General features: G+C 39.5%; 1 protein-coding gene across 1 annotated transcript; it reads left to right on the top strand.

Moving 5' to 3' along the window:
- The first annotated feature begins 813 nt into the window (after positions 1–813).
- On the top strand, positions 814–14,273 carry rbfox1l (RNA binding fox-1 homolog 1, like). Its single transcript, XM_061050368.1, has 12 exons — positions 814–1,235; positions 6,714–6,950; positions 10,186–10,365; positions 10,483–10,536; positions 10,618–10,710; positions 10,807–10,876; positions 11,061–11,120; positions 11,212–11,347; positions 11,439–11,478; positions 11,567–11,634; positions 12,864–12,945; positions 13,030–14,273. Exons 1-12 carry the CDS (start codon positions 1,149–1,151, stop codon positions 13,072–13,074), a joined length of 1,152 nt encoding a protein of 383 aa, XP_060906351.1. The 5' UTR covers positions 814–1,148; the 3' UTR covers positions 13,075–14,273.
- The last annotated feature ends 361 nt before the right edge of the window (positions 14,274–14,634 follow it).

Raw genomic sequence — 14,634 nt, 5'->3', positions numbered from 1 at the left:
TTATTACCTGTATCCTTTCTTCTGTATCATTATTTCTCCTTCCCTTTTCCCGGTTGGATTTTCTTCTTCTTGATAGCCTACAGGTTTTTAAATCCTTCCTGTGATTTCTGATATTTATCAACCTCGCCTCGATATTGTAACAGTTTGATTATTTTATACATACATTAAATCTTAAAATACAGTTTAAAAATAAAATAAGCATATGTTACTCCTCTCCTGTTGATGTGTTCATTAACTTTATTTGACTAATTTAAGGGTTCACTGGACAGTCCTTGACAGCAAAGAGTAAGCGAGTTTGCCTAATACATAACTTCCTTGGCAGGTAGCTACATTTCTTAATGCTATTATATAATCAGACAGTGGTCTAAACAGCAAACGTTGCCTCATGCGTGACTTAAACAACTTTTCGAAGTGTGTATAATAAATATGGTTCATGTTTTCATATATATAAAGTGTGCATGTGTGTATATACTTCAGCCTATGTGTGTGTTGCATGACTACAGAGTGTAAAAACTGAAATTTCCCCTTGCGGGGATCAATAAAAGTTAATCTTATCTTAATCTTAATCTTAATCTTGATAGAAGACTATGGTTCAAAAGGAGTAAAATGGTCTGTATTACATTATGTTTTTTAACACTGAGCTCCAGTTGAATAGATTGTTGTTGTACAAGTATGTAACAAGTAGTGAGAAGTCTTGCATGTCAAAGAGTAAGGGTGGTAAGGTGGTAAACTCCGAGAGAAGGACATGGGTGACTATTTATATAACTCTGAAATGGGACCCTGTGAGCATGTGTTTCTGTCTGTCAGGCTGCATGATCAACTGATGGACCAACAGACGCTCACTTGCTTTCTGTTTCATTGCTCTTTATCCTGTCTTTTCCGGACAGGATCTCCCTTGTTTTGTGGACTTTCTTTGTGTTTTTTACTTTGAGCCATCTGCAAGCCCATTGAGTCCTAAAAAACGTACTTCTAGTCAACCTCTTGGATCATCTGTTCTCTCCTGCTGGGATTTTTTTTCAGATTTTTCTCTCTCTATTTTCCTAATCTAACTGCCTCTCCCGTTTGCTTATCAACCTTTCCTCTGCTGTGATTTTCCTTTTCCTCCTATCCCCGACGTTTCTTGTCTACCCGTGCGTGGTGTTTGGGCCATGCTCTCCTCACCCACTGTGATTCTCCAGCCTTATGGACTCCCTGTCTACCCACAGACAACCACATGCTACCCAAGCATAGTTCAGGTAAACTATCACCTTTTTCCCCCCAAAACTCAAGAATCTCTGTTCTTATCAGTCATTTTGATCAACTCATTCTGTCAGCCCTACACTTACTTACTGTTATAAATAATTAGTTTTTGGTGTAGCACATAAACCATCCCCAAAACTTCGCTGATGGCTATAACAAAGCTCTAGATGTAACAGAGAACATAATTATTTTCTTAACTTAATGAGTCACATCTTACATCTTGTTTAGGATAGCGATGTCTTGTTTGTAAGAAACTTAAATCTTATGCAGAGAAAAAAAATGAAGGAGTCACAACAAGGACTGTGGTGAAGTACATAGATTGCGAAAGTTGTAATTTATTTTAAAGTAAGGACACATTAGTGGTTATCTTTAGTCCACTTGTGTCAGTGATGCCAGCAGCAGTACGCATGTGTGTGTGTGTGTGTACAGCGTGCATGTGTAAGTGTCCCTGACATACCATTGATGCCACAGTGCATCTGGTATCTGTCTACCTTGTCTCTGTGCTTCACACCAGCTGTATTTTTAGCCCTCCTTTCCTGAGCAGATAATCTGTCACCTATCTTGTTGCCTGCAGTCAACTCTACTTAAAATAGGTGTGAAACCTGCAGGTTTGTATTTCAATTCTAACTAGTACAGCTTTTTGAGTATGTTGTTCACATCTCTTTGGTTATTCCAGAATATTCGGAGACTGAGAGCAAACAGATATAGACATATTGTAGCTGATGTTTGGAGGTGATTTAAGCAACAGCAAAAAAAAAGAGTTTCAAACCCAAAGGAATTAAATAAGACATGTTGTCAAATGCTTGAAATTGTTTTTCTACTTTAAAATGTTACTTCTAATAGTACTGTGAAATTATTCAGGGTGATTTCCCACAGAATTTCTGTATGATTGAAGATCAGCATCTGTTTGAAGAGTAATGATTTGTTACAAGTCAGCCTCTGCATTCTGTCTCTTGCGTCCGTACTGTTCTCATAATTGCCTGATAAAAGGCAAACATGTACATTTACAAATATCATTACAGGAACAAAAAAATAAGGAAAAAAATAAGAAAGTAAAGAGAATATTTGGTGCGTTGTGTGTGTGTGTGTGTGTGTGTGTGTGTGTGTGTGTGTGTGTGTGTGTGTGTGTGTGTGTGTGTGTGTGTGTGTGTGTGTGTGTGTGTATGTGTTGGCTAACATTTGTGACTCAGTCAGCAGCACTCAAAGGCCACATCTGCAGTAAAAGTTGCTGTCTGTGTGTGTAAATCCTGTGGCAGCTGTCCCAGCAGGCACCTGGCTCAGAGCTGTTGACCTCTGCCCCTGAGATGACAGCTGAGGAAGGAGACCAGAGAAAAAGGGGAACAAATGGATATTAAAAAAAAAGCCTGCAAGGAGGAGCATGGGGACACAGAGTCTGTACGCCTGCTGACGCTGTGATACTGAATCAGGCAGAGTTGCTGGTATAGTTATAGTTTGTGGTAATGTAAAGCAGGAGATTGTGTTATCTTCATTATATGTCCCTTTATTATCTGTTAGGATACAATACAGGCATGCTGATTTGATATGTATAGAAAACTGTTGCAAACGTTGCAGTTAGTGACTGAGACTTAGTGAAAAGTCTCACGATCACATTATCACTACAGCTTCATACAAAAAGGTCCAGACTGAGAAAGAATGACAGCAACAAACAAAACATGCTTCTGTGTAAAATAGATTCATGTAAATTCCCAGTAAGGAACAAAGGAAACACTTTATAATCTCACTACTGCCACGGCTCAAAGGGACGGCAATCTCAGAAAACAGATCGGTTCACCACTTTGACTTACAGTAGATATTTCTAAGTCAAAGGCGGGATTGCTGCAAAATTATTTAGAAATGTATCTGGTCTCCAGAAGAAGATGAAGTTCTTCCTTCTCTTATGAACTGTTATAGACCGAGACATAGATTTACTTTATTGATCCCAAACTGTGAAATTGTCAAAAGGAAATGCTTGTTTGTGTTGTGACTTTTCTCAACAACTTCTGGAATGGTTTGTTACACATTTGATGAAGGTTCACGTCTCCTTCAGGATGAGTTGTAGTACTTTTGGGACCCCTTGACTCTTCATGAAGCGTCATCATCAGGTCAAAATACTTTCTTTGACAAACAAAAACAGGAAAAACTAGCCTCGCTTACCTTGAGTAGTGTTGCTAATATGAAAAGCTAAGCAAACAAACATGCTAAACGCAGATCGTTTATGCTCAAAGTGATTCCTAAATAGCATTAGAATTTTATATTATAGTGAAAATGTGAGCATTGTATTTTATTTAATGAGTTAGCAAACCAGAGCAAACAAGGACAATAATATAAGAAAGAACAAACACATAGCTGTAGTGCAGTCTATCCCTTCCAGGTTCTGTGATTGGCCTATACATAGTTGGATCCTAAACATTAACTGGAAATAATCTGTGGTGTATTATTTCCCTTGACATCTTTCCAATCTGCTGATAATTACTCAAAAGAAACAACGACAACTTGTTTTAATGCATTGAAACCCTGTGAGGTAGAGACTGAAGTGTTCTGGGTTTGAGAACTTGACCCACTATCATTATCCCTTACTCCAATTCCTTCCTAATTATAAGATCTGCAATCTACATCTCTCTAATTTTGCACCTCTTAGTGCAGCAGCTGAGTTATAATTAAAGTAGATCCTTCTAAATCCTAAAGTTGGGTGACAAACTCGTGGCATCTTGCTCACATGGCAACGCATGTACATATATTTATCAGTCTGTTAGGATACAGTGATGGAGGAACTGCTTTAAGACTTTGATTAAGTGAAGCAGAGAACAATGGGATATGAATAAATGCAACAGAATTAAAGGAATACTTTGTTAACACACTGAGTGGTCCCAGCTGCCAGTTATCCTATCTTTGTTAACATAGAGTCTGTAAAGAGGGGGAGACAGCAAGGTTCAAGTAGAGATAACAAAATAGACCAATCTCAGCTGTAATCTCACTTATAGTTATTTTTAAACATTTTGTTCATTTTATCAGTAGAAGAAGAAAAGTGTCAAGACTGCCAGCTATTCCATCCTATCTTTAGTCTTTATGCTAAGATAATCCTGCCGGCTATAGCTTTATACACATCTACTGTATTTAGAGTGTAATTACCATATTATTAATGTTCCAGACTGATTTTGACTTTAAAGTGTCAAGGAATTCTTTCTTTAAATAATGTTTTACAGATATATGATCATTAGTATTGTCTTAACTTCAACAATATACTGGAAAATTAACACAAGGACCATTTTAAGTGTTTAACTTCACTGGTTATTTCTCAGGTGTGACTCATAACAGAACAGAAACGACAGTCGAGTATTATATAGGAATTATAAATTCACCACGTCAACAAAGCATATTCCACATAGGGGGAATCGTTTGGATATATTGATTGAAAAATGTTCCAGTAAAAGTAGTAAAACCAAGCTGGCCTCTCAAAGTGATATTCTTAGAGACGACCTTTAGCTTGATGTACTGACCGGCAACATGTACTGAAGGAGCATTTACATTAAAAATACCTCATCTGGGGGGCAGAGCTCTGTCTGCCATCTGCACTGAGAGGGAGTGTGTGTGTGTGTGTGTGTGTGTGTGTGTGTGTGTGTGTGTGTGTGTGTGTGTGTGTGTGTGTGTGTGTGTGTGTGTGTGCGCGTGTGTGTGTGTTTACGTGTGTCCGTGTGTCTGTGTGTTTGTGTGCATGTGTGTGTGTGTGTGTGTGTGTGTGTGTGTGTGTGTGCGTGTGTGTGTGTGTGTGTGTGTGCGCGTGTGTGTGTGTTTACGTGTGTCCGTGTGTCTGTGTGTTTGTGTGCATGTGTGTGTGTGTGTGTGTGTGTGTGTGTGTGTGTGTGTGTGTGTGTGTGTGTTTAAAGTGAAGGCAGTTACTGTGATTGACAGTTACAGATGACCACAGCTGGTGTAGCCCCCCCTTCCTGGTCTTTTGGAAGTGGTAAGTGGCAATCATTTGATGTGATTGGTGGATGAGTAGAACTTATGGTGCAGTAGGCGGGTGGTCAACTGGCATTAAAACATGCTGCAGTTGTTGGACAATGCAGCAGAGATCGAGGAATGCAGTGAAGGGGTGAGACAATGCTTTGGCTTCTAACTTCTGAAATCACTTGTTTAGAGTTGTTGTTCACTTCTGTTTCTGTGCTGTTGAGATCTCTCTTTTTCTCAACATGAATATTTCTCCGCTCTGCCCTTCTGTTTCTAACTTTAAGCTTGTTTTTGTGAGGTGATTTTGACGGAATTCAGGCTTTATGTTAGAGATCTTTTCACGCTTCTCAGTCACAGTTACAGTCATTCATAGAGTTAGACGTCTGTAACATTACATTTAATCTCATCGTTTATCGCTCTCTGTTGTACATCTATAAATGTTTAAGTTAAATGTTAAAATTCCCTGTCTCTTTGGTCCAACTTATTTTTGACTAAGATATGAAACATAAACAATAAATTATTTGACAACTTTTGTTGATTTACTAAATGATTGATCAAGTGTTTCAGCTTCATTGTTAGTTGCAATGGTAAGAAAAGTTCTAACATTACCACAGTGCAGGAATGCTCTGTTACCAGTAAAACTCAAGTTTTTCAAATTTCACATGAAGTCCTCATTTTATAGAACAGCAATGCACCGTGTTTTATATTAATGGATTTTAGTTCCTGATGCAGAAACATAACTTTAACATTGTAACTAAAGTAGAGCAATTTGTTTGATGTTTTTATGTTCTGTTCATTTTTCCGTTTGGGATCTTAACCAATAAAGTGACTTTATAATATATCTGCTGATTATATGTTGCATTATATAATTATTTATGTTTTTAGACAAAGATAATTAGAAGTAAATATTAGATATTTGGAGAATAAATGATAATAAAATAATAATAAACAAATGTAATGAATGTAATGGTTTACAGGCTATATATGTGAATATCTGGATATATGGTGGCTGGTGTTTTTCTTCTTCACGCTTTTCAGACCTGTTCATCAAACATAACTTGGTGTTTGACAATGTCTTCTACATACTTTTCTTTTGCGCTCTTTGCCAAAGGTATTTTTTTCTTTCTGTCTGTCTGCAGGTTCATTTTTGTCTTTATTTTACATTTTTGAAATAAAAAAATGAAATCAATTTTATCTGCAGATGAATCAAACATATCAAACAAAAGGAGTTAAATGTGCAACTTTTGCCATTGCGTTTGTTGTAGAAGAAGTGTAGCGTTGTGGAAATACTCAGGCAAGGAAGGAGGAATAGGAGGGATCATTCAAAGAGCTGTAACAATTTACAATATGTGAGAAATTTTACATCACATCATGAATTATTCATGCTAAATCACAACACTTCATTATAGCTGAAGAGGAACGCTCGAAGGACACCCACACTGTGGTTATTTTGTTTACCCCCCTGATATCTGATACCTTGCTTGTCATCAGGGGCTGATTCCTCTCTCTGTCTCTCTCCTCATCAGGGAGGCCCCACACAGGAGGCCGGCCCCGGCAGCGGTGACCCCACCCTGCAACAGGTCTACGCACCTCCCCCTTCCTACCCTCCTCCAGGTCAAGGCCCGCCAACATCTGCAGGCAGACTGCCACCTCTTGACTTTAGCTCTGTACATGCCGGTTCAGAGTATCCTGAACATCCTCAGCTCAGAATCTATCAGGGCCCTCAGCACGACGGGGCAGAGGCTCTAACATCCAGTAACACGGTAAGAACAAAATCTTGCCCCAGTTAAATATGATCTTCTCAAAGTTAATGTGTCACATTAACTTTGAGAAGCCTCGCTGCCACAGGTAGTACATGTCCTATCAGAGGAACATGGGCAGATAGAGTTTCCATCTATATTTAGAGTCCACTTCAACTGTGCTGTCCATGTACGGGAATGCAGCTCACACCACAGCAAAGGGGGGGGGGGGCAGCTGAGAGGGGATTTGTTGATGAAAATAAAGCCCTACTTTCCTTCTCCCATGTGTCTTATTTAGATAACAATAAAACAGATCACCTTTCAAGATTGTTGCTGTGCAGTCAGTGTTAGGTCTATATTGACAGTGTAAAGTCAAAAGGAAAATAAACAAAATAACATACACTTTGTACGCCATGTTTTTATGGTTCGTGTTGAGGAAAAATAACATACAGTATATATGTAATGAACAAATTAATTATTCTGATTTTAGAATAAAAAAATGTATCCACTGATCTGCTACGTGTATCGTCTAGAATAAGTTTAAACATCCACCAGCACAGTGATATTATTTCAACCTGTTTTCCATAAGAAATAATCTCCAAATGTCTTCTTTAAAAAACAACATTATGTTTGATATTCAACCAGGCTTAAACAGCTCACTTTTGCCCATTTCTGCTTTCAGAAAGAAGTCTGAACAACTACTTGATGGATGGTTGAAAAATGTTTAAAGATACTCGATGTCCACAGAGAATTAAAAAAAACATCTTGTAATCCTCTGACTTCTTCTGGGGCGACATGATCAGCAGAATCTCATCATGCTAACACATAAAGCTAAGATTAAGTGTGCTGTCAGTGGCGGTTCTAGACCACTTTCACTGATGGGGCCAAAACTGGGGCCAGTTGTTTTGTCAGAGGGGAACATTAAACCCAGGTGAAAAATAGACAAAGATGATCGCTTTAAAAAAAATACACACACGCACATCATTAAATAACACATCATTAAATAACACATCATTAAATACCATGATTTATATTTGTTTCAGTAGCAGTATTTAATACTAGATTGTGAGCCCGGTTGTTGAGTCAAATACTGGGTTTGTGTTATGAGGGGGGCTTTTCCTTTTGGGGGGGGGGGGGGTGCACAGGGGGGACTAAGCTCAGTGTTACAGGGGCACTGGCCCCTGTTGGCCCCTGCCTAGAATCACACATGCGTGCTGAAATGTAGAATACACTTAGATTTAGCATGTTAAAACTCTCACAAGATAATCTTAAATTGTATATGTTAAAAATGGCAAACTGTTAAATATGTTATTTGTTTATAGTCAACAGTGACATTTTCATTGTGATCATGATATTATGTTGAAATTAGCATTACGCTAATTGCAGCTTCACAGAGATGCTAGCATGACTCTACACTTCTGAAAATTCATTGGAAACGTGATTGCATTCGGAAACAGGTTGAAATATTCTATCATCAGAAATATATTTGCTAGGGAAACAAAAAGACAGAAGAAAGCCTTGATATATTTTTGCAGTGTTTAAAAGTATAACAAACAAATCAAATAACCTTCAAGCATGAAAATGTCCACTATGACAAGGTCGGAGGGTTTAGTTTGATCTTTGTGGCAGGCTTGTGGTCCTGCTGCTATACATCACTTTACCTCCTCTTATAAATGGTGTTTTGTGGCCCCATCTATATATTTTATTACTAGAGCCCCTGACATACTTGGGTCTGCGCTGATTTTCGTGTGAGGAAAGTTGAGACGCCGCCATGGAGGGAGGGGGTCAAAGGGGGAGGCTGACCAGATGACCCCCTTTCCCCCTCTGAAATATCGCTCAGGTCCAGAAACATTATTCTGCATCGTGAAATGAAACCACCTCCCAACTCAACCCTTTCTCCCTGTCACCCCTCCCCTGTGGCCTGTCTGTGGTGTGTGTTTGGGTGGACAGTCTGCTGTCTACTATATAGTGAGCTATGGCAAACCAGTGTAGTGTGATCCAGTGGCCTGTGTGAGTTTATGCGTGTAAATTACTCCCCTGAGTGAATGTGTCTCTTTTTCTGTCTATCCCCAACTCATTAATTATGCCCCTTGACAAACGATCTTTAACCCCTGGCAGAAAAGCAGCACCGTGACCCCAGACTGACACTTTTGAAATGTTCAGTTTAAACTCTGCCTTCTTTGCCTTCCTCCCCATCACCCTTTTCAAGCTTTTTGCGCACCTTCTTTGCATTGTTCACTTTCATTTAATTTGACCCTTTACTGCTGCACTGAGGCCCAAAAATCTGCCTCTTGGTAGAATACTTATAATCCTACGTCTTTGAGTCTTTACCTCTGCATACAAAACTACAACTTTCTTTCACGTGTCAGCGTTTTTCCAGTACTTTTTCTCTGCTTTCTTTTTTCTTTCCAATGCACTCTGCTCCCTTTCTTGCTCTCACTGCTGTATTTTTTTCTTTGCAGACCTTTTCACTCTCTTCTTCTTGTTTGGACTTATTCATCTGTCTAAAAAAAACGTGTCTTTAACATTTTTTTTTTCTTGCAATGGTTGAACAACATATCCATGCACATACATGTGCACACACTAGCATCGTGGTGCATTGTGGGAGAGTGAATGTTTTGGTTTTGGCACATTAGGTCTTGGTTCTTTTCTGCATGGGCACATTTTAATGAGTTAAATATGACGGGAGTTTAATGTGTATTTACAAAATATTACAGCTGCTTATATAACATGAGTAATCATAAGACAATATAAACACAGTATTTCTTGTCTCTTGAGAGGAGATAAAAAAGTATATGACTTTTAATTGCAACAGCTTGATTAAAGTAGTTTTAGAGGCAGATTCATTAATATTTATTGTGATTAAAGCGCCTGAGAGGAATCACTGGTTGCTGAATGCTCTTTGGTTTGAATCACTTTACTTGATGAAAATGATCTTTGCCTAATGACGTGATGCTAAGCAACTGAACTATTACAGACATGAAATGATTATCAGAAGTTGCTGAATTTTATTTCTGAATTCACTTTGATTTTTCTTCTTTCTCTCTTTTCTTTCCTACTGATGCCCTCTCCCTGTTTTTTTTTTTATCTTCACACCTACTCTATTCATTCATACTTTTCTTTTTCCATTTTTGTTCCATCTTTCTGTTTTTGTTTGTTCTTTCACGTCCACTTCCTTTTCGTCCATTCCTCTTCCATCCACATCATGCATGCCTCCTCCCCTCTTCCTCCTTCTGTTTTCATACTTTATTACTGTCAGGAGGATGCTTTGGCCACTGTGACCTCTGACCCCCAGTCTTTGAGCATATCGGTGTCATCAGGGGGCGGAGCAGGAAGTGGAAGTGATGAGGAGGGGTCAGGTAAAGCCCAGCCAAAACGCCTCCACGTCTCCAACATCCCCTTTCGCTTCAGAGACCCAGACCTCCGCCAGATGTTTGGGGTATAAAATTCTCACCATCTTTCTGCATAACAATGCATTAACATTACTGTTGTCAATGTGAGTAAACTAAACTGAGAAAATTACATTCAACTGAGCTACTTTTTCTGACATTTTCAGCAATTTGGAAAAATCCTTGATGTGGAAATAATTTTCAATGAGAGGGGTTCAAAGGTGAGCATCACAGAAAAATGACAAGAGCTGAAAAATACAATTTAAAAACAGAACAAAGAGTAAGACTGTGTGATCCTGCAGGGTTTCGGGTTTGTCACCTTCGAAAGTGCTGCTGAGGCTGACCGGGCAAGGGAAAAGCTGAATGGGACAATTGTGGAGGGTAGAAAGATTGAGGTGAGGAAGAATTTCCTACTCTTATTAGGTTTCCTCCTCAATGTTCAGCATGATTTGCCTTTAACGTTACTTTTGTCCTGCTCTGTGCCATCCCAGGTTAACAATGCAACAGCAAGAGTAGTTACCAAGAAGCCCCAGACGCCCCTTGTGAATGGAGAACTTTCAAGTACGACAAACCTCAATGATATCTGTGCATTATACTTAGACTGAGCCGAGATGGTTTCTGTTTGTTTCTCCTGAAAGAGAAACTTACTGTCACTTACTTACTTTAAAATCTTGAATTACTTTGACCTGGATGCCTGAGAACCTTTACAGACATGAAACTAACTGTCATCTTCATTTTGTTGTAGCTTCTGGGTGGAAGATCAACCCAATGATGGGGGCAATGTACGCACCAGAACTCTATACAGGTAAGCTCTTCTCTGTAACAATGACCTCTAATTGTCAAGAGATCACATTTGTGGTACTTTTCATATATTGTACTGTTTTTATTCTCTTTAGTTGCCAGTTTCCCTTATCCTGTAGCGACTCCCACCTTGGCCTACCGGGGCTCTGCTCTGCGCGGTCGAGGCCGAGCTGTCTATAACACGATCCGCTCTGCTGCAGCAACACCTGCCGCTGTACCTGCCTACCCCGGGTAAGACCCAATTACCAAGTGCCAGGTCTACACTCATTTTATTCACCGCTTAACAGCTCAATGTTGTTTTTAACCACTTTTTTTTAATCAGGGTTGTATATCAGGATGGGCTCTATGGAGCAGAAGTCTATGTAAGTCTATTCTCATGTCTAACATAACTACACCTTAAGGTTATTTAAAGTGTTGCAGCTTTATTCATGTTTTTTTTTTCCGGTGCAGGGAGGCTACCCTGCAGCTTACAGAGTAGCTCAATCAGCATCTGCTGCCACAGCAACTTACAGCGATGGGTAGGCATCACACACAGTCCTCACATGTATTTCTTATGGCAATGTTTTGCACATATTTACTAATCCTTGATTTGTTTTCGAATGCACTTCTAAAGCTAGACCTACATTGGTCACTCTGCAGAGGGGCTGCTTGTGAGCGGGCAGGGCAGGAAAACTGCTTGGGGCCCCAGATCAGTAGGGGGCCCCTTGAGGGCTGACAAACTTGGCCCTACTGTAAATGTGTCCATGCCTGTCTTCAGGGTGACCTAAGAACCCACTAGTGGATAAAAGTGGTGTTGCAAGTTCATGCTAAATGGTTCTAAAAAGGGAGGCCTTCTGGGCTTGGTTAGATCAGGGTCTTCCTAAAGCAACAGACAGATAGCAGCTCGCAAAGGCTGGTTTTACTGGTTGCAAAGTAAAAACGAGAGTATGGAAAAATGGTCCGTGGAGGCTGTGGAGGACTTGAGGTTGGCCTTCAGAAAGTTCTGGCAAAGTGTTAAAAATCTCAGAAAGGCAAAACAGGACTCGGCAGGGAAGGAGCGCTGTGCCTATGACCATTCATCCTTAATTAGATTCCTTTGGAGAGGATGGTGTACCAAGCCATTGCTACTTTCTTTTTATAACAAAATTAAGAGCTGTGTCCATATCTACAGTCCAACACGTGCACAGAGGTTGTTGGACAGAGTTGGCTTCTGCCAGAGTTGGGAGGAGAGTTACCATTTTGGGAAAATCAGAATGCCGCCTCAGCTTTTTTCAGATGGTGTGGTTCTGTCACTTCCAGCAGGCACTTGGGCAGTTTGATGGTCGAGGGTTAAACTGTTAATGAGGTGGCAGGCGAAGCGTCATTGTAAAAAGGGAGCTAACCCAGAAATCAGAGCATTGATTTGATCTACAACCCTAACCCTAAACCCTAAGGGGGCTTGGAGTAGAGCCACTAGTCCTTTACATCGAAAGAGTCAGCTGAGATGTTTTGGTCATTTGATTAGGATGCCTACTTTTTACCTCCCTTTTGGAGGACTTTTGGGCACGTCCAACTGGAAGGAGACCCTCTAGGCAGACCCAAAGTTTACAGGATGGATAATATATCTCATTTGGTCAGTGAAAACAGTTTCCTAAGTAGATCTGGAGACCAGTCTAAAACATGTTGGATCGTACCAGATAAGCAGGAGAAAAGTCACATTAAAAAACATTCAAATGCAGTAAGGGGTTTCTGAGTGAAATTCACATCTTCTTCTGATGTTTTTGAACAGCTATGGCCGGGTCTACGCCACAACTGCTGATCCCTATCACCACTCAGTCGGACCAACAACAACATATGGAGTTGGTACGATGGTGAGTAAAAACCCATACAGGCTCTGAGAAGGCTATCTTGTTACATGTGCAACCGTCTCTGCTCACACCTGTTTCTCTCAACAGGCCAGTTTGTACAGAGGAGGATATAACCGCTTCACCCCGTACTGAGACTACCGGCAGGGGCAGGGATGACATCCCTCATGAACTCTGGGAATGGCTTATCCATGGACACTGCAGGACAGATGATAAGATCCTTAAAGTTTGTAAATGTGGGGATGGATTCACCCCTTGTCTCCATCGCAACCTCTCCTAGAGAGACTAAACGGACTGAAGTTGTAAATACTGTAGGACTTATTGTAATGATCAATACTTATTTGGAGGAAGATGTCATATAAGACAAGAAAACCCTTTAAGGGATTATTGTTTTCTGTATTTAAAGATGTTCGCTCACACTTCAGGAGGGCCAGATGGTGGTGAATACTGTGAGAATTATTTTTTGCGAGTACAATCTACTATCACGGGTCAAATTGTACAAAAAAACATTTGTGCAACAGTTAATGACATATTTTTGATGATAGCTATTTACTAAATCTGTGTTTGAGTCTGTGTGTGTGTGTGTGTGTGTGTGTGCGTGTGTGTGTGTGTGTGCGTGTGTGTGTGTGTGTGTGTGTGTGAGGCAAGTCGTGTATCAACACTGTTAAGTTATCAACTGAGAGACAGCTGTGACTATGGTTTCATTATTACAAACACAGGACTAATGTTTGTTTGGACTTAGTTGGAATTTTGTTTGTTTTTTAGCCTTTCTAACAATCTACCTCTCATACATTTCTAGCTTTAAATCCAGCAGCCTTTATTAATCCCATATCTCTATCCTTCATTTTTTCAATCTGCCGAGCTTTCTTCTAGCTTCACCTTTCTGTTCTTTGTTAATCCTCACTTATATACAGTATATTGTAGCTTCTGTTCCTATGGCTATCTTTTGTACCTCACCTCCAATGATTTTTTTATTTTTTCTAAACTGCTTTAATCCCGTTTTAAATCCAAACTTTGGACTTGGCATTGAAAATCTGTCTTTATTTGGTCTAACTAACAAACTGAGGACTGATGGCCTTGCTCAAAGACAGCTTCTTCTTAATATGTATGCTGCAGATATTAAAAACTGTCTCCAAGTTGTTTTTTTCTTTCTCAGCTTTATTCTTCACTCCTGTGCCTTATTTCACTCTTTGCTTGTGTTCTCTCTCAGAGCTGCTGAATGCCTCCTCAACTTTTATTGATCATTTTCTTCTCGGCCTTTTTCGTAGTTTCTGTTTCACTCGTTTCTGGTGTGTTTGATGTTTACCTCTAAATAAATCCTTTTTTTCCTCTTCCCTTCTCTTCTGTCCTTTATTGATTACATTTTTTCCACTCTTTTGTTTTTCTGATCCTACACAGCTCTGTTGCAAAAATACAAACAAACCTTTGATTTGATTGATCTACCCTGACATTTCAGGAAAAGGTTTTTATGTCAGTCAGGTTTTAAAAAAATGTAAAGAGCTTCTTTCCTTCTATTCTTGTATTCAACCTGTTTCCAACTCCTTCTTAATTTATTTCTCATTTATATTCTTAATGCTTCTTTTCTTCCTTTTCCGTTCCTCTACAGAAAACACATTTTAGAATATATAAAATGTTGCTGTGGACCGACAACTTTTTAATTTATTATCTTCTATATTTACTCTTTATTTCTTGTTC

Source organism: Labrus mixtus, chromosome 11, assembly GCF_963584025.1.
Source record: "Labrus mixtus chromosome 11, fLabMix1.1, whole genome shotgun sequence".
NCBI lineage: Eukaryota > Metazoa > Chordata > Actinopteri > Labriformes > Labridae > Labrus > Labrus mixtus.
This window is presented reverse-complemented; position numbering and strand designations above follow the sequence as displayed.